Source organism: Dermacentor albipictus, chromosome 1 (genome assembly GCF_038994185.2).
Source record: "Dermacentor albipictus isolate Rhodes 1998 colony chromosome 1, USDA_Dalb.pri_finalv2, whole genome shotgun sequence".
NCBI lineage: Eukaryota > Metazoa > Arthropoda > Arachnida > Ixodida > Ixodidae > Dermacentor > Dermacentor albipictus.
The window spans coordinates 168,706,837-168,734,603 of NC_091821.1; the positions used below are offsets into that span (position 1 = coordinate 168,706,837).

At 45.8% G+C, this 27,767-nt stretch overlaps 1 protein-coding gene across 1 annotated transcript in view; it reads left to right on the forward strand.

The window, feature by feature from the left end:
* LOC139060018 (uncharacterized) overlaps positions 1–19,193 on the forward strand; it is a 38,383-nt gene extending 19,190 nt beyond the window's left edge. Inside the window, exons 2-3 of the mRNA XM_070538726.1 lie at positions 18,503–18,643; positions 19,179–19,193. Coding sequence (XP_070394827.1) covers positions 18,503–18,643; positions 19,179–19,193 — 156 coding nt within the window. The remainder of the gene's footprint in view (positions 1–18,502; positions 18,644–19,178) is intronic.
* Positions 19,194–27,767: the final 8,574 nt, after the last annotated feature.

Here is a 27,767-nt window from a genome sequence, read left to right on the forward strand (position 1 = left end):
CCCCGCCTATCTGTACCTCGATCGGGGGCAGCCCCCACGGCCGGTCGCTATAGTAGGAAGAAATCCCCGTTTTATCGGCACCGCTTACAACTGCAGTGTTTACGTTTTAGGTTGAGCACTCCTCTCGGGTGCCTCAGCTTTTCTTTCACCTTTATTAGAAGTGTATTCGCCTCACTATTTCTTTTGGTCATGGCTAAGAGCTTCCGAATAAATTTGGGACCTATATTAAGCATTAGAATTGCATGCTTTCGGCACTGGATGAGAGCGATGGTTGAGAAGAATTTCCACGACGTCCGGGGTTTAGCTGTCAGTTAGAAAAATATATTGCTTATTTTGCACGAAGGGGAATTCGTCGTACATACTATGTAGGCACGAAGTGTTATGGCGTACGCAGAAGTCTTGAGTCACAAGAAGTCACAAGCTCCCGTGCGGGCCTAAGGCGGAGTAGATAGAGGAAGCAGCAGTTCTTGCTTTTATTTTTTTTGCATTAAAATTTTTCTGCACTAACTCTCCTATGTGAAAAGGGAACTGCGCATCCTGGCGCTCTATAACGTAAAACTATTCCAATATGCTTCATTCCAATTTCCTGCGGCACATTTGCGTAACCGCCGACGCAAGCATCGGGCGCTGACCCGAACGGTTGTCTAAACAGACCAATGAAACTCTCTCCTCGTTTATGGGAAGTCACTTTTGTCTGCTTTAAGAACAAATAATGCTGCCTACACTGAGCGGCTTGTCTTATCTAATTGGAGGACAAGAAGCGAGGAGCATGCTCAAGTGGAGAGGGATTCAATGGGGCCTAGCCACTGCCCTGAAAATAGATAACCGGATGAAGAGGGTGGTGCCGGCGTCTGCGATTAGTCAGTTTTCCCTTACTTAGCTTAGCTTAGCAATGGCTGGTAGAAACTCGCGGCGGCATGCAACGGAAGCTTAAGAATGACGCTAAAACGGATCCTCAGCAAGGAAGAGTTGGCAGAACGAGGTCGTAAACGTGCCGAAAGTTTTCGAAAACGTTACACGGCCACGCAAAAGGTTTTTATTATACGTAAATAAAACCATCTCCTCCGGCAGGTATGAGTAGCCAGTGCCTGAGCGATCGGCGGCCGCCATCTTTTATTCCCTTCCGAACGGGGCAGCCTGCGGCTATTCAAAAAAAAATTACCGACGATTACGTTACTTCCTAATGCGAAATTTGAGCGCAGCAAATAAGCTGTTTCACCTTTTCGATAGATTGAGGCAAAGAAATCGAGCAACACATGTATGCGCTATCACAGAATTTTTTTTTATTTTTCACACGTATTCCTTTAACAAAGACTCCACTAACAGTTCTTGACAGTCATGAAGGAAGCTTTGTGGTCGGAGAAATAGACTGATATATGTTCGACTTGGTACACCAATGCTTGATTCTCAAAGACGAGATCTATACAAGTGCCTCGCGAGGTTGTCACAGCCGTGGGACGCGTTACGAGCGAGAGGAACGGGATGTTCTCCCGCATAAGTGTTAGGAAATTGCTGTTTGTCTTTATGTCAACATTAAAGTCCCCCACTACTAACATCGGTGTGGATCGATGGACGGTTAATGCGAGTTGCAGGAAGTGCACGACGTCTTTCGTGAGTGCGGTAGCGGACTCACGAAAGCGGTATCAGTCGGTCGCTGCTAGCGCTGGGGGGATGAAAGGGGGGCGGAGCTGGTTACGAGGCCGACGACAACGCCGACGCGAAACCCAGGAACGGACGCCAAAGAGCCATTTGTGTAGCCAGCCCTCCTCCACAGTCTCTCCTCCTCCCTTCCATCATCCTCCCTCGCCCGGAGAGCCGACAGCGCGAATGCGCGGCGGCGGAGCAGATTCGTCGGCGAGCTGGTTACGAGGCCGACGACAACGCCGACGACGACGACGACGCGAAACCCAGGAACGGACGCCAAAGAGCTGCGCTCTAAAAAAAAAAAATAAACAGTTTTGTTCGGTACATTAATGGGCCTTTAATACACGTAACTTTGACGTGGTGAGTTTCCGTGGTTTTGTGACGTCGCGTGACAGGCACGTGAAGTGGGTGCAGTCCGAAAACTTGGCCAATAGCCGAGGGCTAATGGCGAAAAGGCGTCGAATCAGAAATAGCTATTTTTCGCTTGTTTGATCCAATCATGCATAATCAGTGTGCAACGTCATATCAGATGGGGAGCTATCGCAGCTCTCGTGACGTCTCGTGACAGACAGGCGAAATGGGGGTGGTCCAAAAAAGATTTCGACCAATCGCAGCGGGCTGATTGCAGAATTGGAATAGAAATGTTTAGAATAGCTTTACGTTATAGCGCTCCTGAATGCAAAAAAAAAAACAAACAAACATGCATACCTTGCTATAGTTGGACTTCCAGCTTTTGAAATTTCGTTTATGGTACAGTAAACAAATTAAAGCGAATCAACTTAAAGGGCGGAATAAATGACATAACTAGCAAAAAACTTGCAATCCTCCATAGCCGGCGCCTAATGATTTAAGGTTTGCCAGAGACTGGAAAGAATGACCCAACTTCTTAATTATTACTCCATGAGAAGCGATACTTACGCACTATAGACTCATCAGCTTGCTTTCGCTTTGAAAAAAAAACACAATAGGATATACACAACAATTATATAACATTTAGAATAACAATTAAATAACAATAACAATTAGAATATAATGACAACGATATTTCGCTTGAATCCTTCCAGGGCCACAAGTTGGCTTTAGAAAGGGATATTCAACAATGGATGACATCCACATCATCAATGGCGTAATTGAGAAGCCTGCGGAATATAAACAGCCCTTCTATTTGTGGTTTTCATAGACTACGATAAAGGCTGTTCAATTCGCTAGAGAGACGAACAGTCACGGGGCCACAACGTCGTCAAAAAGTAAAGAAAATATACGCATAAAATATATCTACCCCTAAGGGTTCCACTGCTTCTGTGATTCTTCACGACGGGAAATATACCGGCCTAATAATGTTTACTAACCGCATTGCTCACATTAGAAAGGCGACTTTATTGAAAATTCTTGAATTAACTGAGGCGTGTTAGTTTTTTTCTTGTCACACCCTTGCTTAGCTGTACATTGCCTTCATTCAGAGCCGCTTCAACTGCACAGCATTGTGTCATGAGGAAATACATGCCAGTGTCATATTTCGTCTCTACAATAAATAAATAGTCAAGTATTTTATATCCTGTTTCATCTATATCCCGATTATAAAACTAACATTCTGCTTTCATCCGACGATGTCTTGAATGTAGGTTGTATATTTCGTTATAATCTCATCGGTTAGGCGTGTCAGAAAAACGCAAACGATATTTTGATTTAATTTATTAATTCCAATCTTTTCACAAACAATCTACTGCACCACATTTATGCGAATACTTTTTTTCACTTCTAAGGCTCTCAGTAATTGCAGAATATATACCTAAGCCTTTGGAACGACTAACTTGTTGAATAACTTACAGTGTACTTTAAAACCTACTTCTTAAATAACACGATTCATTCAAAGGCTGTCTAAAAGAATGCCTATATAATTCATAGCTTCAGACCTCTTTTTGTTGTGTTATTGTATCGGTATACTGGAGTTCTGGTTAATTTGTATTTAGTTATCGTTAATTCGGCTTATGGGGCCCAAGAAAGTGGATGGGGAAACGGCGACGCGGTAGCTCAATAGGTGGAGCAACGCACGCGAAATGCGAAGGTTGTGGGATCGTTCCTCACCTGAGGCAAGATGTTTTTTCATCCACTTTCATATCCATTAATTTAACGTTTGTTTATTTCATTTATTAAGCATAAGTAATTTCCCCTATGTTGTCCTTGGTGTCAGTGTTTGTGGCTTCTTATGATACGACTAATAAAAATCGGGCCCCTCGGTTAACCCCATTTCTTCTCGTTTAAAGCCAGCAAAGGTAACTGTGTTCTTATTTATTTTTCAACTTAGTATTTTATTAGCGAGGACACATTGAGCCTCTTCAATTTTTTTTTTCGTTCTCGCTACCCGCGGGCTGTCGGAGCCAGCCAGAGCGCATGCGTTTTTCCCGTGTTGCCCCGGCCACCGCGCGGCGCACTTCGATGCGCGTTCGTTTTTCTCTGGCAGAGTGGATTTTCGCCTGGCAGAGTTTTGGACGCTTTCTGGCTAGCAGACGAGAAAAAGAAAAAAGTGCATGGTCGTTCGTCGCGATCACTACGGGGACTTGACGGATTGCAACGCGTTCGCTTGAGCGCAACCTCTTCGGAAAATTTTATATCGCCGGTGTAGGATACCGAGCAGTATGTGTGTGGTTCTCTACGGACCAAGCATCTTACGTTTCCTTCGATATTCCTTCGGTAGCCACATTAGGTGCCCAAAGTAGGCATTCGATTGTGACCAACATGCTTTCCTTTGCGTTCTTTTTTCGTTTACGTGCCCCCGCCCCACAAAAGAAAAGAAAGACGTTGCGGCGCAGCGAATTGTCGCATGGTGAAAGTACGATTTTGTTACTACTTCTTTTGCGGAAAGTAATCGGCCACGGAACGCTTCAGTTGCCAGATACTTGTATTATGTTATTGCGATAGCAATTGTGTGGACACTCCAGGCGCATTCCTGCCGTCGCCCTCATGTTCCGTATGAAGTCCACAGGCGATAACATCGTGACCGCGCGCCGCATGCGGCATGTGCGAGTGAAAGCGTAGGGGGGGAAGGGGGGGCATGGATGAGCCGACGATGGTGGTTCAGTCTTGTGTGCGCAAGGGAGAAAGGCGGGAAGGAAGCGCGCCGCGTCCTGTCGCACGCGATGCATCGGGCGAGGGGGAGGAGGGGGGGGGGGCATGGAGGAAGGGGTGCTGAGAACCTGTGGTGGCGCAACATGTTTATTTGCCTTGTTTGACGCATTATACACAGTGGCTTTTTCTTAGATACGTATACGTATTGTCGACTTATACCCATATATTTAAATATCTTGTTGAGAGGTTTTGTGTGTACGTGCAGTGAGCTTTGTTTCCATTGACACTTTTCTATATTTTATCAAGCTGTATCTTCGCATTTCTAATGTTCGAGGGCGAGTCAAATGAAAGTGAGCCAGCCAACCTGGAGCAATGATGGTTCTTTTCGTTATCACATTCCTCAAGATCATGCATGCGCGTAGTCCACAGGCATCTCTCATTTACAAAAGTGACACGCAGGTGTGAGGATAAAGGTTCTTTAATGCTCTCATACACTGGGTTAAACATGGTTGCGTGACATAACGAACACTCCAAAAATTGAACAGCTCGTGAGGATTTTGACAGCTGAAGGTGTTTCCCAAAAAGACATTAGTCGCCCTACGGTTGCCGTGTGCATTGAACATTGCATTTCATTGGCCACAGCGAAGCGTTGGAGCAAACGGTTAAAAAAAAGGACATGAAAGTTGCAAAGACAATCCAAGATGGGTCCAAAGCCACCGTGCAATAACCCCCAACACAATTGCAAAGATTGATGAGCTGATTACACAAGAACAGAGGATAAGCGTTGATGAATTCGCAGGGCGTGTGAACATCAGTCATGGTTTCAGCAATAACATCTGCAGTAATTTTAACTTGTTGTCTGTCTGTCTGTCTGCTCTTAACTAACCACATACAAATTGCTAGATTCACTAGAAACTGACTATTCTCTCCTCCCAAGAGATTTGCGTATAGTGCGGGTGCCAGGCCACAAAGGTCTAGCCTAAAACGAATATGCAGATGCACTCGCAGTAGCATCCCACGATGGTCCTATAATCCCCATTTTACATACGTCAGCTTTCATAACTCCGGCGCGATTAAGAAAACATACTACTGCAAATAACTTCGCACAATCACCGTTGTCTATCTCTGATTTCCCGCATCTCAATTTTCCTTGGAACAACAAATGGTGCCAACTAGAAAAATTGAAGTAACGATTACGAGACTACTATGCCGAGTCCCCCCACTGAACTTTTACCTCCAGAGGTCTGGTTTGGCTATATCACCTTTGTGACCTTTATGCTATGAGATTGAATCTCTGCAACACTTCTTTTTGACATGCCGCCGTTTCATTATTCAACAGGAAAGATTTGTAGAACAACCCTTCCAAATGCTTGGCTTGAATTTGACTATTCCTGTAATTCTTTCGTTTGGGGCTACCGTACTGGGTTACAGCCACAGGAACGTTTGGGAAGCTCTCTGCATCTTTCTGCGTGAGACAAAAAGAATTGCATGCTAAAATTCTTCTTACTACATATTATGCTCGCATAACTCTCTTCTACCCGACGTAGTTGCTTAATGGCTATGGTGTCGGGATGCTAAGCGCGAAGTTGCGGGGTCGAATCCCGGCTACGGCGGCAGCATTTGGGGGGGGGGAGGGGGGAGCGAAATGCAAAAATACGCGTGTACTTAGATTTAGGTGCACGTTAAAGGCAAGAAAACTCAGGTGCATATAAAATCCACAGCCGAGAAAGCAGACCAACTACGAACGCAGCAAGCCGGAGCAACAAAACCTATTACGGGAAACATGCCACATTATAGAAAACCGAGACTTCCGCCTTTGCCAGTGGACGACACGAAGATCATCTACAGGCCTAAGGCGGGTTTACAACTCTCCAAATGGACATTGGCGGCAATGAGACATGCCATCGTCCGAGCTAGCAAGTTATCCCAAAAAGACTTCTATGACAACACCCGGATTCAAGTGCAACATGTCGAGAATATAATAATCGCAAGTACACCAAGCAAGGATATAGCGTACGACATGCTCCTCAAGATCACAAGCATGCAGTTAGAGGGCCCATTCACGAAGTTAAAGCCCATGTCAGGGCACCAGAGGGTGTCAGCAAAGGCGTAATCTACAACATCCCGCCAGGCACGAGCGAAGAAGAACTACTACAAGGGGTACGAGCATCCGCAAGATACACGGTTCTTGCAGCGCGCATGCTGGGAAGATCGTCAACAGCACTCATCTACTTCGACGGACCACACGTTCCATATAACATCATATATAAATGTTGTGACTACCGCTGCAAACCATACAGGAAATCTGTGCAATACTGCAGAACCTGCGGAGAACTAGGGCACCGGCAAGATATCTGCCCGAAACCCCTTATCAACTTCTGCTACATATGCGTGATGGAAATTCAATCGAAAGACCATGACTTCCAACCCAGTTGTAAAATCTGTCAACAACCCCATGAGACAGCAGGAAAGGGGTGCCTACATAAACTGAGACCAAATCCACTCCCGTACAAGATCAGACTGCAATGGGAAAACAAGATACAAGAGCAGCAACGCAGATGGAACTCAAATTCAGACTGACACTTCCCGGCACTATCCGTATCTAGCAGCACCTCGCTACACAGTCCACGCAGATCCAGAAGTGACTCCAAATCAACAGGTGGTGAAGCAAACGATGGACCCCGGTTAACACCACAGTCTGGATCCCGTACACGCAACCCACAAAAGCGAGTCACGTATGCAGACGCTGCGGGAGGAAACACACGAGCACAAGAACCCACGGAAACCGAACGAGATCTGCGAGCGCAACTCCAAACTCAGCAAGCCCTCATTGACAAGCTCATACAAAGGTGCAAAGAACAAAGCAGCGCCAATCAAGCCTCGAAACCTCAACGAATGCCAAACATTCCACCGCCCCTCACTGAAGAAAGAATCAAGGAAATTGTAACAATGGAGGCTCAGAAGCAGATACAGGAGGCTATGACCACTTTTACAAAGGAGATAACACAACAGCTCCAGCACCACTTCCCCACTCAGCTGACTCCTATCCATGCTACCCTCCAAGACCTCAGCAACTTCATGTCCTATGCCAAGCAGAACCACGTAACGAAAGCCACAGTAGAAAAGCTACTCAACAGCACCGACACGGCTCACAAGAAAGCACGTAAAGACCTCCACAATGCAGCCAGACCGAAATCTATGGCCCGGGGCGACGACATCGAACAAGATGTCGAGTAATAGCAAGAAGAGATTACCAAAACTACCAATGAAGCTGTGGCAATGGAACTGTCGCTCTATCTGAACGGAAAGAACAAACCTCCAAGAACCGACCAAACTGAAACAACCAGATATCATTGCTATCCAAGAAACTTATCACACGAATCTGCGCATACAGGGATATGATACTCACACCGGATCTCAGAGCACAGCCAACCTGACGAAGGAAAATCTCACCACGCAAGATCACACAACCGGTGGAACACACCCTAGCGGAAGTGTTACCTGACAAGAAGACACACCAAAGACTATACGGACTATGCTTATATAGTCCTCCCAGGGATCCATTATCCGACTTTGTAAACTTCATTACGCAAGCCAGAAGACTATCTAAAAGCCATAAACTAGTAATAATGGGGGATTTTAGTGCCCCCCACACAGCATGGGGTTACCTGCACACGACCAAGAAAGGAGCGCGAGTGCACGATTCGGCGCAACAGTATCACCTCACCCTCTGGAATGATCCAAAACTAATGACTCGAATAGGCAACAGTGTGTCCAGGGATACAAATCCCGAACTGACCTTTACAATAGGAATATCCAACGCGGAATGGATCCCACTGGAAAAAAATTTTGGCAGCGACCACCACATCCTTCAGCTTGAAATCCTGCGCCATAAGAAGCCGAGCAGAACCGGAACGGCAAGGCTGACGGACTGGAAGGCCTTCTGAGAAGAGGACATAGCAGAAAACATCAAAAATATTGAAGAGTGTCTCACCAAAGTAGTCAAGATGGCGGAAAAGCACACGAAGGTCATCCAACTCACAGTAGACACGCCGGCCTTAGACTCTCACCTCCTACATTTTGGTATGCCAGAAGAGGACTACTGAGGCGGTGGAAAAAGATGTAACTTGACCGCAAACTGCAGAAACGGATCGCTCACATAACAAAGCAAGCAGAAGAATACGGAGATCAACTCAGCTGTCAGAACGGGCATAAGCTGTGTGACTAACTTCAAGGCACACTCAGCACGAAGAAGACCTGACATATACTGCGAGCCCTTCTAGATACCACGAAAACCAAGTCCCAACAAAGACATGACCTCAAGAAAATCATTAACTCCCATCCAGGAACTGAGAAACAAATTCTGGAAGAAATAAAACGTAATCTAGTCGGAGACAATGCCCCCAAGGTTACCGATCCCCGACCGTACAAAGGCGAACCAAACCTCACCCTCGACAGCCCTTTCACGCTTCCTGAACTCAATGCCGCCCTTGCCAAATTCACCCGTAACACATCGCCAGGAAATGACAAGGTGACGAACAAGATCCTACGAAACCTCCCAGACAAGGCCCTAAACGGACTCCTCGACTACATGAATAACTGCTGGGACAAAGGTGAACTCCCGGCAGAATGGAAGTACGCAGAAGTCATGATCCCCAAACACAAAGCCACTACAAATCAGCAACCTACGGCCCATCTCCCCTACTTCCTGCGCTGGAAAGCTTCTCGAACACATGGTTCACGATCGCCTCACCACATACCTCTAAGACTCAAGGACTCATGCCTGACAAAATGTTTGGCTTCCGACGCCTCCTCTCAGCACAAGATATACTACTACAGCTCAAGGAAGACCTCTTGGACTACCTAGAACGCAACAAAAATTTATCTATTTCAACAATAGATGTAAAAGGAGCCTTCGATAATGTGAAGCATGAAGCAATTCTCCAGAATCTCCAAGACACAAACTGCGGAATCCGGACCTACCAATACACACACGACTTTCTCAAAGATCGCACGGCTACGCTGGGTATCGGCAACGTCCGAAGGGACAGGTTCGAAATGCCCGACAAAGGAACTGCACAGGGGTCAGTCATTTCACCTTTGCTGTTTAATCTCGCCATGATTAAGCTCCCGCAACAACTCGATAGCATCGAATGTTTAAGCCATGCAATATACGCCTACGATATAACGTTATGGACAAAAGCGCCCACAACCGGCCAACAGCAAACTACCCTCCAAGAGGCAATCGAACACATAGAACAGTACCTCTCAAGTTGTGGTCCGTAGTGCGCCTCCGAAAAATCAGAGCTACTTGTACTCAAGGCAAGGACCCGGGGAAGACCACCTGCCTGCGTCGCCCCAGATCCCAACGTCAGACTCAATGGAATCGATATACCTCAAGTTGGCTCTCTCCGCGTCCTTGGCCTTACAATACATAAAGACGGTTCTGGCGCAGCTGCACTTACGAAGCTTCAGAAGACCCTAACACAAGTAACCCATCTCATTCGGCGTATAACCACCCAAAGAAGAGGACTTAAAGAGCAAGAAACCGTCCAATTAATCCAAGCACTCCCTATAAGCCGGATCACATATGGCACCCGGTATCTACTCCTCAAGAAAGCTGAAATTGAAAAACTCAACATCATCATCAGAAAAGCAGTCAAGAGCGCACTAGGACTCCCCAGTACGACCTCAACCACGACACTCCTCAAACTTGGCCTCCATAACACCTGGGAAGAAATGAGCGAAGCGCACAGAGCCAGCCAGCTGGAACGCCTTAAGCTGACTCAAACAGGCAGAGCAGTACTTCGCAAACTCGCACACAGCGAAAACTTCATAGCAGACTCAGACGCGAAAGCCCGATTGCCGCCACTTCTTCGTGACTCTATCTCAGTCGCTCCAATACCTCGCAACATGCATGCAACATACCACAAAGACAGAAGACAAGCAAGAGTGTGAGCGCTCCGAAAGAAATATTCAAAGAACCCCAACACGAGATATACAGATGCGGCAAATTACCCAGGTAGGATAGCATACGCAATTACCATGACCAATAACCAAGGGAATGACTTAGTCGTTGCCACCATACCGGTCAGAAATCCAGGAACGGCGGAGGAAGTGGCCATCGTTCTCGGCATCGCTTGATCATCTTGAGCGACTCGCAAACGGCATGCAGAAACCTACGAAAAGGCCAAATTTCTGCCGCAGTAGTGACGATTCTAAAAGGAATAACAAGACGCCAAGAACTACCCGAAACCTACGTCGCATGGACTTCAGGCCACTAACAGTTGGCAGGAAACAAAGCAGCACATGCTGTCGTTCCAGGGCATACCAGCCGGGATTTTCTGCCGCACGATCTCCGGAAAGCGACGAGGGTGGAGGACATTCCCATCAACTACACCGCAATATTGCAACATTACCGATTGGAAAGAAGAGAATATCCTCTACCACATCCAAAATTAAGCGAGGAAGATGCCACCGCCCTCCGCAGACTACAAACGAATACGTGTGTCCATAGAATTATCACGCACCGGATGCACCCTATTAATTTCTCATACCTATGCCGATATTGTGATGTACCAGACACCCTCCAACATGTGGTGTTGGTGTGCCCACACCGCGAGAAAAACAGTCACGATGATACCTCAGAACCGCTACAAGCGATCGAAGAAACGTGGGAGGCACTGTTAAAGGTACTGAGCCTGGAAGATCAGCGAAGTCTGGTAGACCGGGCCCGGGCTGCGGCATTAGCCAACGACTTTCTGGACTACGAGAGCCACCCACCCAGGGCGAAGAAAGAACACTTTCTCGCTGTTTCTCACAATAAACGTTCATTCCTCCTCATCCTCCTCCTCCTCCTCCCCACTACGGCGTGCCTCATAATCAGATTGTGGTTTTGGGTCGTAAACCCCATAATTATTCAAAACTCTTTTTCTGCAATACTTAGATATTTGATCATTTATATCTGTACCGGTAGACACTTGAAATCCAATGTAGATGATACTTATTTCATTTCACCTTAATTTCCTAAAAATATTTATAACAGTCACTTGACTGCCCTAATCATAACTGATCCCCTAGAGTGGTTCGCTCCATTTCACTAGGGAACAAGAACAAGAATATTAGAAAACGGAAGAAGAAGCGAAGGGAGAGCGCGGAGACGCCATCTTGAAGACGGAGTGTGCGCATGGAAGGACGTGGTGCCCGGGCCGCAGCGTTCCCAGAGAAGACGCCCGGAGAACGCCACTCTGTGTCCTGCCTCAGTACCTTGGCGATCCAGCGATGTCCCGCCTGAGTACCAGGCTCGGCGGCAGCGGATCGCCAGCTCTGGAACCACCACTGGCCCGGACCTACCCGGGACACGGCACCGTTCACGCCGCTGAACGTGGACGCGCGAAAGCTTGCTGCAGCCAGTCCCCGTCTTGCATGCGGACCTAAGCTGGATCTGTGCACACCAGGAGCGCCAGCCGGCACGAGTCCCGTTTTGCCGAAGTGCGACAGCCACCGAGCGACGGCGCTTTTGCCACTTCAGCCTCAGCAACGATGACGCCGGTGACCAGCGACGACAGACCACAGACCAGGTTGCGAAGACACCCGCGACGGACTTACCGGTACTGTAAGTGCCACGACCCCAGCGTGTAAACAATCGCCCCACAACGTTGATTGACGCTGTGGTGTGAACGCAGAACATAGTAAGGGAGGACGCATTTCGTGTGGATAACATGTTGCAACAAACATCATGTACTTTACAGTGGTTACGTCAATTTAACCTGTACATTCAATGAAGGTCGTGTTTGTGCCTCACCTTGTGTTCATGTGTTCATTCTGCCTTCTGAAGAGAACATACCAAGTGCTGACGTACGCTTGACAAACGGGGTTTATCGTCTCAAAGCAACTTAGGAGCAAGGAGGGACGTAGTGGGCTCTGGGGGTTTCATTTCATCTACCTGGGGCTCTTTAAAGCGCACTAAAACCTTAACACACGAGCGGTTTCACATCACGCCCCCATTGATGCCGCAGCAGAACGCCATCGCCACAACAGCACAGGGGCTGAACGGAACTGGTGACGTGACTCATGACCTGTTTTGTAAAAGTTTCTGTACTGTTCACATGAACTCTTCCTTTAGTGCTTTTGTATGCTTTTATGGAATATATTTAGAAATGTTATTGATAACATGAAATGGCAACGACGACGACGACGATTTGCGAAGAAGGTGGGAGTGGAATATCAGATTGACCACATGAATGAGAAAACATCTACGTAGTCCTTTAGCGAAGAAGAAGAGATTGAATGTGATGAGGTGGCAATTTCACTCTTGTGACACATGAAAAAAAGAAGGGTCGAGGATAGTCCTGTGGTATTCCGACCAATTGAAGAAATGAAAACGTTCTGGAAAGTAAATACAAATGTTTTAGCCTCAGAAATCTTTGAGCTAGCAAAAGAGAAAGGTTCTTTCCGAGTGAACAAAGACGGAAGTTTCTCAGTCACTGTGAGTTAAGTCGAATTAGTGAAGAGTTTGTTGTCATGTGTGCAGATGGCTGGCTTACTAGTGAGGCCATTCATTCCGGAGTTATACATACGAAATGTTGGAAAAATCAGAAATGTACCTCTTGAGTACACAGAAGAACAATTAACACAACATGTAAGAGAGGCAGGAGTGGCGTCAGCTAGACGCTAGACCCGTTACATACGTCAAGAAGATGGCACCGTGGAATCGCGCCCTGTGAGAAGTGCAATTTTGCAGTTCCGTAATGACTGACCAATCCCAGAGCGAGTGTACCTAGGTTTCACTAGTGATCCAGTCGAGAAATATCTGGAGCCAGCCAGACGCTGCTACAACTGCCAGAAATTTGATCACTTAGGGAAAAATCTTCCGAGGAACAAGGCGCTGCAAAATAAGTGCAGAAGACCACCACCACAAAAATTGCAAGTCTTTAAGACAACCTAAGTGCGCGAATTGCAATGAGCCCCGCACTTCATCCTTTTCTGGATAGAACAAAGCGGCCTCTTTTCAATATCAAAACGACATTATCTATGGTCGCACGCAATAACGCGGTGCACCGGAACCAAAAATGAAATGATGAACCCAGCGCAACCACCTCGACCACAAGCGCCTCCGCATCAGGACACTTCTATGCAAAATGCAACAGTCACAAGGGGACCACGACACCGAGGGCAAAGTCTTGGGACATCACCACGCCAACATCGAGCTCGACAAGAAGCTCGAGGAGGCATATCGTCAGAAGAGCAACCACATGGCTAACATACGACAGAATGCGAGCACACCGCTACCAATAAGTGTAACGAAACAGGCGAACGCCTTTGCGTCTATTGCTAAACTTGTCATACAATTGTTACTTTGTGCTTCAAAAGCCCCACTTGCCACGATTCCACAGTCTAATAACCTCCCGAAGGTCAAGGCTGTATTGTTGATGGAACAAGTGATTCTGCAAAAGATCACATCAGCCTTTGCGCAGGCGGCGCATCAATAATTGTTATCAAAATGTCGCCGTGTTCCAATGGAACGCAAGTAGTCTTCCTCTAAGGGTGCGGATTTTAGAAAAATTGTGGCTCAGTTATCCTTTCCAGTGCTATGTATTACAGAGGCCAGTGTAGACAATGCTTTTAGACTAGTTAACTACGTTGTTTGCACGTCCTCTTGATCTTCAGGACTGCGCAGGGCGATGGTCTGTGTGCGAAGAGACCTGCAGTCAGCATTATTAAGTGCCGCAGTGCGAGACACTCCAGAATACGTAGCATGTGAAGTTCGGTTTGGCCGAGTAAATATCACTATAGTTAGTGTTTATCCACAACCTTCTACAAATATTTCACTTTCAACATTGACGGGGCTCTGCGTGCATTTGACGCAACCAGCTGCACTCACGTACTACATGGTTGGGCATAGTTGGCCGAACACTGAGATGGATTGCTGATTTCTTAAGAGATAGGAAAATCTTTATTGCAACTGCGGATGTCAGAAGCACAGAGCATATAGTCATTCAAGGCGTTCCGCAAGGTAATGTACTCAGTCCATTTCGATTTAACCGTGTTATGGTTGAATTACCCCATATCCTGCCTGCCACCTTGAATTATTCACTATATGCAGACGACTTGTGCATCTAACTCGAGTATAAAGCCGTTCAGCAAAAGCTACAAGCTGGCCGAACAATTTGTTTGGGGAAGCAGAGGTTTGATTATTTCATATGAGAAAACTGCTACACTTCCTTTTACAAGGAAGTGCCTCAACAGATTACAGCTCGTGATAGACTTTCAGCGTCTGCAACTTGTGCGACAACACAAGTTCTTAGGTGTTATAATAGACAGACGGCTATCATGGGCTCCCCAAATAAAAGCATTAGAGGAGAAAATAAACTCCCTAATCAACATTTTGCCTCGATCTGGTGAAGTGAGATGGGGTAGTTAAACCTCTTCCTTATTACGCATTCACTTGGCGATCATTAGACAATAAATAGCATACTCTGCTCCTGTGCTACACGGATATATCCTGTAATCTAGAGGAAGCAATGCAAAGATTGCTGAACAGAAGTCTTCGCATGTGTCTTGGCCTTCTGCGTGAATCTGCCAATGCTTTGGTAATGGCCGTGTCGGGCCAACTAACTTTTCATGCACTAAGGTTTACGGAAACTTGTGGTCACTTTTTTCGTTTGGCAACGCAACATGCTAATCATCCACTATGCCAAGAGCTTCTGGATAGAACTGCTGCACACATACATGAACATATACGGTGGTGCAAAAACTTACTGCCTGCCTACGAATACTGCCCCACTTGCGCAGCTCATCCCCCATGGTGACTAGCAATTCCAGAAATAGTCACTTCAAATCCTGGAGCAGGTCGCAAATGTGATATGCCCGTAGTTGTGGTAAAGCAATTAACTTTTTCACATCTTTACACTAAGTACGTAGATCGCATTCACGTGTATATCGATGGGCCATGCTGGAGACAAAGCTCTAGATCTGCGTTTTATATACCTGCACACCAAGAGAAAAGAGCTTATAAGCTTTGTCACTTTACAACGTCCACAACGGCAGAACATTACGCAATACTTTTTTCTTTACGTTACATATGTCAGCAGTCAGAACCTCTTCGCTGGGTAATTCTGAGTGACTGACAAGCCTCATTGCTGTGCTTAAATGAAATCGGCTTAAGAAAAACAAACAGCACATTGACATACGAAATACAGAAGATGTACACCATTGCGAAACACGTACAACACGACATAACTTTCCTATGGATTCCAACTCACCGTGAAATCATAGGAAATGTAACAGCTGACCACATGACACGCGCAGCACATCAGGGGAATGAATTATCACTACTCCTTCTAGCGGCGAGTGACGCATGATGTCTATTGAACAAACTATGCGGTAAATTCTACAAGGAAACTTAGTCCATAAGTGACGTACAGAAATCACAATGATATAATATAGATCGTGGAATAGAATTGAACATTCCGTTTAAAATTAGTCGACCTGATAAAACAATTAACAGTTCATAGGCTTCGACTATATGCACTGCCTGTACTTAAAGCTTCCTGTATAGGATAAGAAAAACTAACAGTGCTACATGCTCATGTGTAGAGGCTGAAGAATACGTAGAATACCTTCTTTTACTCTGTAAAATAATGATGCTCCCCACAAGAACCTTTCGGAAAAGCTACATGGCTTGGATCGACGACCACTCCCTAGGAAAAATTTTAGGTCCATGGCCAACAGAAAAACTTCAAACGCTTGCGCGCGCCTTAGTACAATTTTTGGAGAAATCAAAAATATCACAAAAGTACTAAGTCACGCAGAAGTTATTGCTCGCATTGTTATTATTAACAGGCACCTTTAATTACATGGCCATTGTGTCTTAATATTCATGTCACATTTGTATTTACATTCGTAGTATTTAGAGGCGGCATTCAAGAGGGACTTAACTCGCAAGTGCCCAACATCTTCTATGTGAACATCTTCGTTTTGTGAACATTTATGTTGTGTGAACTCATGTTTGGTGTGTGAACATTTCGGTTTTGTGAGTACTTATGCTATGTGAACTCTTCTGTTGCGCAAACATTTATTTATACTTCAGTACTGAGCCTTAGTAAGGGAACGTTCCTTCATGTGTTTGTTAGTCCAATTTTGTGATTGTTTAGAACTTTCCGATGAAAACTATCGTGTAAGAGAAGAGGAGTAGCCGGCGCCACACATAGGTACCAGCCTCTCCTTACATACTTTTAAAGAAAGAAAAAAGAAATGCTCATCCTCTTGAGACCAAACTTCCGACCAGTGCTTATGAGCTTGTTACAGGAGTGCTCCACTTTAATATTTACGGATGGCCTTCCACAATTGCAAGTTCGACAGCTGCCTTATACATTTAGGCGCACCACACACGGAACATTTATCGTCTATCTCCCAAAACGTCATCTATAGTGGAAGAACTAGAGCTTCTTCAAGCTGCGGAATTTGTTGCCGAAAGTCTGTACCTAGCAGCAAATGGGTAATTTTCTCTGTCTCTAAAGCAGGTCTCGAGACATTAACGAATTATTCTTACCAATTAGACTCTTCTTCATGCACCCATCTCATGAAATTACTAAAATATTAACACTTGCAAACTTTAGTAGTTGTGTGGTGCAGTTACAGTGGATTCCAAGCCATATTGGTGTAGTATGGCAATTAAGTCGCAGATAAACTGGCTGCTAACGGTACAGGCTACAGACACGCAGACACCTGTAATTTTCTCTCGATCAGACACTAGGCGTAAGTTCAAAGTCGATCGCACGCTAGATGAGCTCCTAAACCGCTTATGCCACGGGGTTACCTATATACCTTAACTTTTTGCATCGTACGAAGATCCTCGCAGTCAACTGTCTGCCTTAGCGCTTTAGATAGGCGCCCTTTCTCTGTGTCAAAAGTGCTAGAACCCGGGTCCTAGTCTGAGAAACAAAGATTAGCTCCAAATGCTTTACTGGATTTTCTCACGACATTTGACTCTGCTAATTCTCTGTGAACGGTATAGTTTATGCGCATTTTTAATTTTTCTGTATAGTCTCATGACCTGCGCATGTTTATATTCTTCTTCTACTTACAACTTTCTTTTATTTCTCTAGTCTCACCGTCATCAATTGACTCGCTGCGCTAGTGTGATAGATTTCATTAGAGACTTGCTTTGAGACTGTTGTAGTCTACCATGTCCCTTTTTGTTTTGTTTTTGTAGCTTTCATTAGCTCATATATTGAAATAGTCGGCCCTTTCAATGGCCAAACTTTCAATATTTCCCACACTAGAGTAGTAGAAGAAGATTTTAGCAAGCTCCGGAATGATATTTGATTACGTAAATTTGACAGCTATCATTAAAGTCTCTTCAGTAGTGACGGCTAGGAGTCAATGATGACATGAGCTCTCCCCGCACAGTATCTTTAGTGTCGTGCAGTTCGACTTCGAGCATAACCTCGCTACCAGACAGACGGCTGTAGTAACCCACTAGAGGAAGCTGCCTAAAAAATAAATGAATAAAAATAAAATGGAAAGAGGCGCAATACCTGACTCGCAAGTACATGGCCATACGATTTCTCGTCCATTCCAAGGGCACTTGTTACGTCATTTTTGTACATAACGCGGTAGCTGAAGGCGCTCGTCAGCTGCAGCCATTAGCTAAACGTTATTCATAATGGTGTTGCGTAAAGAACTGATATTTCAAGAACAATCGTAATGGAGAAATAATGGACGCGCATCGATGACGAGCCGAAGCACCAGATTACACTTTCACGTGCCACAGGTGTTTCATGCGCAGGGCGGGCCATTTTTACGTATCGCAAGACCCTACGAAGCCCGCTCCTCCAAGACCAGCAATGGCCCGTCCAGGAGGCTCGCGCAGCAGCCGCCAGGTGCTCCTTGTCGGTCCCTGCGTGGGAGACGCCCACTGCGTGCTGACGTGCGTCCTGCCGGATCTTTATTAATGTTTGTCCAATCCAATGTAGCAGCTTCAACCTTCTTTATCGATACGGACGCCTGAGCATGGCGACCTTCTTGTTCTGCACGTACCAACTAATGTCTTTTATCTTCCTTGATGTTTTTGGTATTTTTGTGTGCGTGTTGCGTGTAGACATTGTTTTACATTGAAACAAACGGGTAATTCATGAATGAATGAATGACTTCTTAAAATACTCTCTCGATTTTGATTTAAATGAAGCTTTGAAAGCTTCCACCCCCTTAAAATGAGTTTATAATCACATCACAGTTCATTCGTTGACCAGCGCAATATCCTCCAACCTGCGCAGTACGAATGCTTGCAACAGTCCCGTAATTTAACAGTTTATTCAATTGTAACTAACCTTTTCCTGCTTAGGACTTTTCATTTGTATCTTTTTTACTTATTTTACGTGTACGTGTCAGCAACCTTAAATACCTGTAATCTATCTATATGCCTACATTGCTCTTCTCCCTCCCTCTTCTTTTTTCTTCCTTAGGTAATTGCTGCGTAATGGGTATTCAGTCCGCGTTTCATGTACGCTAAGGAAAATAAGCGAGAGCCATCGCCGTCGAAGCACCTGCATGTCTTGTTTTCTTAAATTGCCTTCGTACTTGCGTGTCTTCTTTGCGAAATTCGTAAATGAATGCCACCACGTATGTTTCACATCAATGTTGCTCTTTTGGCATGCACAGTACGCAAGTTTGTCGCAATTTTTGCACGTATAGTTGAGTGGAAACTTGAGCATAGCGAACAGGTTACGTGAGCATATCCCTTTCAGCAAGCTTGCAAGTTTGCTTCGCGTTACGCGTAAGAAATATTAGTTTAAATATGTACCACAGTTGAGAAGTGTGTCATGCTAAGCAGTGTTTTTGTGTGTACTTCATCGAAGTTTGTCGAGTTTTGTCGAGCTGTCAATGCACCGCCGACCAAAGCAACCCCTGGCGCTGGAAATAATTCTGGAATTTGTCTAGAATGTCTTTTTCATGCTCGAAAAGGCATTTCACCGCGAAAATTGCACACTCGGGCTGGACTGCACCGGGATTGCGCCATGCACCGGGAGTCACATAACGCAAGCAGCCCCATCCGAGCACAAAGTTTCAATGCCGTTTTGGTGACAAACGGGCTCACCGCGGCATTTCGCGGAGGCCGCGGAATCTACTGAGCGCACGCATATCAATTCCGAAACTTTATGGGTATAAATCTCATAAACTTTTGATGTGAATTGTGCAATGACATTTCCAAAGTTGTGCTTTAGATTTTCAATTGCGGAACTTTGTGGGTCCAATGCTGTTATAAACATTTGACGCCAAAGGTGCATTGGCTTTTCTAAAGTTTTGCATTGGAACATACAACGGGACAAGCCAAATCAACACACTATTATACAAAGATAAAGCACCCGGCGAGGTCCGATGAAACGAAGCGTTGTGGTGGTTCATTTGTGCCATCATGTCACATAAAAATAAAAATCTATTTTTTTTCACCTACGCCAAAGCATCCATGTTAAGACACTAAAGCCAGCCAAGGTAACTACGTTCTTACTTATTTTTCTACTTTGACTTTTATTCCCGAGGACACATTGATTGTCTTCAATTTTTTTTGCCTTGCTACCCTACACGCGGGCTGCCAAAGCCATACAGAGAGCATACGTCTTTCTCGTGTTGCCCTGACCACCGCGTGGTGCACATCGGTGCGTGTTCGGTTTGCTCTGGCCGAGTGGATTTGCGCCTGGCAGAGGTTTAGATGCTTTCTGGCTAGCAGACGAGAAAAAGAAACAATGGTCGCTCGCCTCCACCACTGTGGGGGCTCAACCGATTGCTCCACGTTCGCTTGAGGGCAACCTCTCCGGAAAGTCTTGGCTCGCCGGTGTAGGATACCGAGCAGTATGCGTATGGTTCTCTGTGGAGCAAGCGTCTCACGCTTTTTTTTCGATATTCTTTCGGTAGCTAGATTAAGTGCGCAAAGTAGGCATTAAATTGTGGCCAACATATTTTCCTTGGGGCTTCTTCATTTCGGTGCCCCCTCCCCACAAAAGCAAAAAAAAAAGAATACATTGGTGCGGCGCAGCGAATTGTTGCATGGTGAAAGTTCGATTTTGTTACTTCTTCCTTTGCGGAAAGTAATGGGCCACGGGACGCTTCAGTTGCCGGATACTCTTATAATATTTCAATAGCAATTGTATGGACACTCCAAGCGCATTCCTGCCGTCACCGTCGCCCTCATGTTTCGTATAAAGTCCAAGGGCGATAACATCGTTACCGAGTGCCGCATGCTGCATGTGCGAGTGAAAGCGTACGGAAAGGGAGGGCTGGAATGGGTGAGCCGACGATGGGGACTCAGTCTTGTGTGCGCAAAAGAGAAAATCGGAGAGCAAGCTAGTCATCTTCCGTCGCGCGGGATACATCGGGGGGAGGGGATGGAATGGGGGCAGTATCTAGGATTGTGTGAATCTGTGACTGCGCAAGGTGCTTATTTGCTTCGTTTAACGCATTATACACTGTGACTTTTTCTTAGATACGTACATTTATTGGAGACTTATTCGTATATTTAAATATCTTGTTGGGAGATATTGTTTATAGGTGCAGTGAACTTTGTTTCCAGTGACAATTTCTTGCCCTTTATCAAGCATTTGCGTATTCCATTCGAATTTCTAATGTACGAGGGCGAGTCAAATGAAAGTGAGCCTACCCACCACGCGCAATAATGCTTCGGTATATTATCTCAGAGGCATGTGCTTAGACGAGAGGGATGTCTCATTTACAAAACTCACACGTAGGTGTGAGGATAAAGGTTCTGTAATGCTCTCATACATTGGGTTGAATATGGTTGCGTGACATATTGTAAACTCCAAAAGTTGAACAGCGTGGTGCCGTGAAGTTTTTGACTGCTGAAGCTATTTCGTAAAAAGGAATTAGTTGCCGTATGGCTGCCGTGTAGGTTGAACATCGCATTTTATTGGCCACTGTGAAGCGTTGGAGCAAATGGTTCGAGGAGGACGTGGAAGTTGCAAAGACGATCCAAGACGGGACTAACGCCATCGTGAAATCACCCTTAACAAAATTGCAAGAGTTGATGAGCTGATGAGACAAGAACGGAGGATGAGCATCGATGAACTGGCAGAGCGTGTGAACATTAGTCACGGTTCGGTTCACACCATTTTTCATCTCGGTTATCGGCTCTTGTGTGCTTAATGGATGCTCAAGATTTTGAACTACCGCCAGAAGATTCTGCGGTGCATTGATTCATCTGATCCGGTATCACAATGAGGATGACGAGTTCTTGTCTGCAATTTTGATCGGGGACGAACCATGGTGCCGCTACTGCGAGCTTGAAACACGACGGCAAAGCTTACAGTGGAAACATTCGAATTCACCACGCCCAAAGAAAGCAAAGGCCATCATTTCCGCCGGAAAGGTGTTGTCGACTTTTTTTTTTCGATCGTGAGGGACCATTACGGATAGAATTTGATAAGTCTTGAGAGACTATCAATTGTTTCCGATACTGTGAAACGCCGGAATGGCTGTGTGTTGCAATCAAGAAGAACGATGTGGAAAATTGACGAATGGGGTCATCTTGTTCCACGACAATGCCTGTGCCCACATCGCTGATATATTTAATACAAAACTGGCAACATTCAAGTGGGAAACGCTGCAACATCCGCCACACAGCCCAGACCTGTCGCCGTGCGACATCCACATTCTGGGGCCACCGACCCCCCCCCCCCCACCCCCCCCCAAAAAAAACTGCTCAAGGGAACCACATTCGTGTCGGACGATGAGGTGAAAGAGTCAGTTGCAGACTTTTTGAAGCAGCAACCCAAGGAATTTTATGAGACCGGAATCACGCGACTCCATAGTCAATGGGGAAAATGTCTAAATGCTCATGAACTCTACTTTTAAATAAAATACCCCGTTTGTCCTATATTCGCATTGGCTCACTTTCATTTCAATCGCCCTCGTATATTTTGCAGAACATCTGCTTTTTATACGTGCTCCCTGTTGCGACTATAATTTTGGTGCAATTACTCATGTACACGACCGGTGACGGCTGCTCCTGCGTAATACATTGGAACAAATGCCAGCGTCATTGATATTTTGCACTGATCATTGCATACGTACATGAATGTAAACACGGTTCTTGAAAGACAAAGTTTCATTAAGATATTTGTCCTCAACTTGTTCATTTCATGGACTTTACATCTTTAATATCAGCGGTATGCACCACTTTGCTGGTTTCGAACTGATATAGTTTTAAAGTTCTTGGGATATTTTCTGTACTTATTGAATAGACAAGGAAACATGGAAGCATTGATATCAGTTATTTTGGACACAATTTTTGGCACATACGAATATATTCTTTTGTGAAGAATGATACATTTTACTTGTTTTTACGGTACGTAGCGTTCAAAAATTCGTTTGCAGCATCTTTGGCAATGCAATTATTGTTCATGTATTTGATCCCTCGACAAATTCTTTGAGAGGAATCTTTAGCTCGGGCCCCACCCTGACGCGGCCAATTCAAATACACGTAAAACGCAGAAAGGCTTTTCTGAAGTAACGTCTGGATCGCTTTTAATGAAATTTGTTGCATTTGAGAGAGAAAGTTAAATTGTAGTGTCTGTTGGAAGCGGAATTTCGATTTAGGCCTGAATTTTGTATAAATTTTTCAAAAAAATGTGCAAGTTCGAAAAAAATAGGAGCACGTCGTTTACAAACTGACAGCTCGGCATCAAGAACAGATATCACGGTTCTGTCAACGGCATCTATTATAACAGTCAAAGCGGACAAATTTGGTATGTCAATTTGTATCTTACGTGAATTGGTTACATTGTGTACAAGGGTTCTGCAAAAGCCGTGTTTCCATAATACTAAATTTTTTAAATTCATGTGTAATATATCAATTTTGTCCGCTGTAGATGTGCTATAGCTCATCTACAGTCTAATATATTAGATGAAATTAACAAAATTGTGATATCATTTTTCATTGTTGAGTTAGAGTTTTAAACTTGAAAGGTTCGTTTTCGGAAAATATGCGATTTTGGCCAATTTTTAATATAAATTGACGACCTAAATGAAAAATTCGAAACTAGCAGTCACTAGAACTCCCCCCCCCCCCAATTCTTTCTTTTAAATGCAACAAACTTCGCCAAATTTGGTGCAGTGGTTGCCGAGAAAAACGAACTCCCCTTCTACATGTATTTAGATAGGAGCACCCGAGCTAAAGCTTCCTCTTAAGGAGGATGCCGAGCATGCGAACAGAACAGAGCATGCGGCACAATCATGCGAACATGCGATCGCAGGCAGAAACCGATGCGTTTCAGAATCTGTACATGAACGCCTTGCAGGTCAGTGATTCCTGTTTTTGACAGCCCACGGTCTATGCACGAATCCATAGGCCTGGTTTTAGAATATTAGTGTTCAGTAACAACTTGCTTTTGTGCATATTAAAACATATGTTGGTCAACTGGTGCTTGTTTCTCGCAGTACTCGCGACATCAGGAAGTCTTTTAAGCAGAGCGCGTTAGAGTGTCCTACACGCCTGCACAGGTGTACCACAATGCACGTGCTGATAGAGTGTTACGTAGAATATGTGCATTTTGCTGCGTTCGACACCTTGGCGGCGGCCCGTCGACGCTTCATCCAGTGAGATGGTAAAGAAGCGGCAGCTTTGACTTAAGGAACGAATCCTCCCTACCGAAGGCGTATCTTATCTGTGCGCGCGAGAAGCGCAGGGAAATGAAGTTCAGCGGATGCGCTGCAAGAGTGAGTACGGCTTCACACAATGTACGCCTGCGAATACATCAAACGGCTGTTCCATGGTCGCACGTAGGCCGGTTCTATGCGCGTACTGTTCAGCACCGTGCGCCGGCTATCGCAAAACTTTGGTTCCGGGAAGCTTCACTGACCGTGGAAAGAAGGCACCTCAGGCCGTGATTAATAAATGTAAACGCGGAGTCAGAAATGACGTTCTGCCTTCTCGGCGGCGCGCTGTCGTAGTAGTGCGCGGCTACCCTAAATTTGTTCAATAAAGCACGACGTTTCCTCAAGCCACAGCGAGAAAAAGTGTATGTGCTCATAAACTCCAAATGGATCATAAATGTGTTCTTGTGGTGCAGTGAGGATTAGTACATTTTTTTCGTATCGCCACACGTCTAGCTCGCAAGTCCGTCTGAGAGCCCGAGGAAGCCCAAGCAGAGAAATGCAAGTAGAAGGCAGCGATAAAGGGGACCTTTTTTAAAAGCGCAAGAACTGGGCAGCGGGCGGTACCTGCGGTTGATGAGAAGCGTTCACTTGGCTGGCCTTATAAAGCTTGCTTATTTTCATAAAAGCCGGTAAAAGCAACCAATTCGACCTCACAGCCCAATTTGCGAAGTTCATTATCATTCTTTTTCAACATAACGTTGGCAACGGTAATGCAATGAGACATCGCGATTACATCCTTTTGTTCAGTATTGCTGCGGAGCGCGCGCGTCCGAGCAGCCCGGTTGCGCCCAGCGCGGCGTGGTTTAAAATTTAAACAAGAGAGGAGAACTGGCCCGATATGATGGCGCAGCAACGCCAACATTCGCTTCACGATGAGTGACGTCAGGGCCCCTCCTCAGTTTTCCTTCCTCCATGGTACTTGCAATATAAAGCCCCTTGCAATAATGTCTTTGGCGGCATCTGTGGAGCATACCGAATACAAGAGCCGCAATAAAGTTGCTTATTGGGCGCCAGGCGTCGCCACTTCAAAGGCTTTGTGGCAGCGCGCGGCGTTTCGAGGAGCGCAATGCAAAAGGATAGAAAGTGTGTCCGGGTCACTTCGCGCTACAATCCAAGACCATGTTTCGAGGAGCGCAGAATTTTTCAAAGCCGTACATGGACAGGGCGGGTCGATGCAACTGAGGCACTAGAGAGCTGAAGAATAACGATCTGTTCTAAACCACATGGCACGAAAGCTGAACGTTCTGTTATGTTACACTTTTGAGCCAAGTAATAAAGACTTGCCCGTGGTTATACAGGGTGATCAAACTTATTTTTCAGAATTTTTTAAAAAAAATTTTAAAAATCGCATGTTGCAGATATAATTATAGTTCTTGAGCTGGATTATTCAAGCATGTGGACATTACGAGCACGAGAATTCAAGACATATTCAATTAATTAAAAAATAACAAATTAACTTCTCAACTAATTACTTTACGGCTCATATTGTAATTTACGAATTGTAGCCGGTGAGTTTGCAAGGCGTATGCACTTGGAATGAATTTCCAGAATGTTACAAGTTCGGAGATATGCGCCATGAAACTCGACGTAAAAAGACGCTGTTGTACTCATCCTTTTTAACAAAACGCCTTTTTATGCATTGAAGCACAAAAGTAACTGTAATGCTCGTGTGTATCGTCCCACAGCTTGGAAAGTCATAGCTCGATATTATTTTTTAGCTTTTCCATCCCAATTAAGCCATACAACAAAATCGTACATTAGATGAGATGCCTACAAACGAGCGTTCTTATTGAATGAGTGTAAATTTTACGGAAAAGAAGTCATTCGACCTCGTGCGTTTGCTAAACAGCTGCACTGAAACTTCAGTTTCCTGCAGCAGAATTATTGCAATAGCAATTATATGGATACTCCAAACGCATTTCTACCGTTGGCGTCGCCGTCGCCGTGAGTCTCCGTATAAAGTCGAAGGGCAATAAAATGGCCGCTGCGCACCGCGCGCCCTATGCTGTATGTGCGCGAGAAAGCTTGCAACGGTGAGCCGGCCGCCGCGGCTCTATCTCGCGCACGAAAGAGAGGATGCGCGCCGTCTTCGTCACGCGCAATGCTCCGGGGAGGGTAGGGAGGGGGGCATGTTCCCCTCGTGATGGCGACTTTACAATTGCTAGTAAGTACAGCGGGGTGTGGCACTTCCGGAGGCGCCATACGTTTGGGCGCTTGCGCGAATAAGGGCGGGTGCCAAAGAGAAAATGTGACGGATTTGGTTCCTTGAATACACGACTGCCTATGTACCACGGGGAAGTTTCTTAGCGCGTGTTGTATGCGTTTGTCCCTAGACGTGCCGCGATGGCGGAGTGGGTTCGCGAAGAAGGACCTTTGGCGCCACACGCAGCAAAAACATGAAGGTGCATAAGTGGCCCATCCCGTGACCTTCGACTAGTGTGGGCATTTCTTCGACTTCATCGACGAAATGCCCACACATTAAGATGGAAATGGCCATCTTGAAAGAGATTGTATATCATCGCGAAGCCGCCCATAAAATCAGGAAACGGCGTTCCCGTCGCCGGTGCTCCTCAAGGAAGGCTGTTGGCTTTGCGACGCGCATGCCACTTCCTACAACACCGTGCACCTCCTCCTCTACCTCCCAGGACAGGCACTGTGGGAAGAACCGCGAAAAACAAGTGCACTGAGAAGACCACATCTGCAGAATCTTGGCCGCCTCTACCGAAACGACAGCATTCACCAACAGAATCACAGCAAACTTTTGCTGCACAACCCCCGCCGTCTACTGTCGGTGATTTGTGCGACCAAGACAGGCAGGTGGCTGATATGCTCCAATCGCTAATTAATACAAAGCGCATTATATTGAACAAGCTGCAAACAACAGCAGCTCGAAGTGCTCTGCAAATACTGGATGGACTAAATCCAGGGCTTGCTAGCATCGTTTAAGCATCATGGCTCGGCCAATAGTGCCCTTGCGCACTATTGGCCGAGCCATGATGTTGTGAGCCATGATGTGAAGTTAAAAGTGCGTCGATCTATCAATGGAATGCCAGGGGTATTGTCCTCGAGCTCCACCACTGGAAAAGCTGGCGCCACCGTCGACGTGACGTGCTATTAGGGATCACGTGGACATAGCGTCCACGTCGGCTGCTTCGGGAGCGCCGAAGTGAGCTGAAAACGAGAGTTTAAATTCCCTCGTACGCTGCGGTCCTCATTTAGTGGCGAGATTCTCCCGCTTCGAGTGTCTCCTTTAGAGCGCTTGAAAGCACCACAATAGATAGTGGCTGCCTTTGAAGGCGCGCAACATGGTACACTACTGCTTGGTGCCGCAGTGCCGGACGTACGCAACGGAGCCCGGTGTCAGCCTTATTCACACGTGGCCTCAG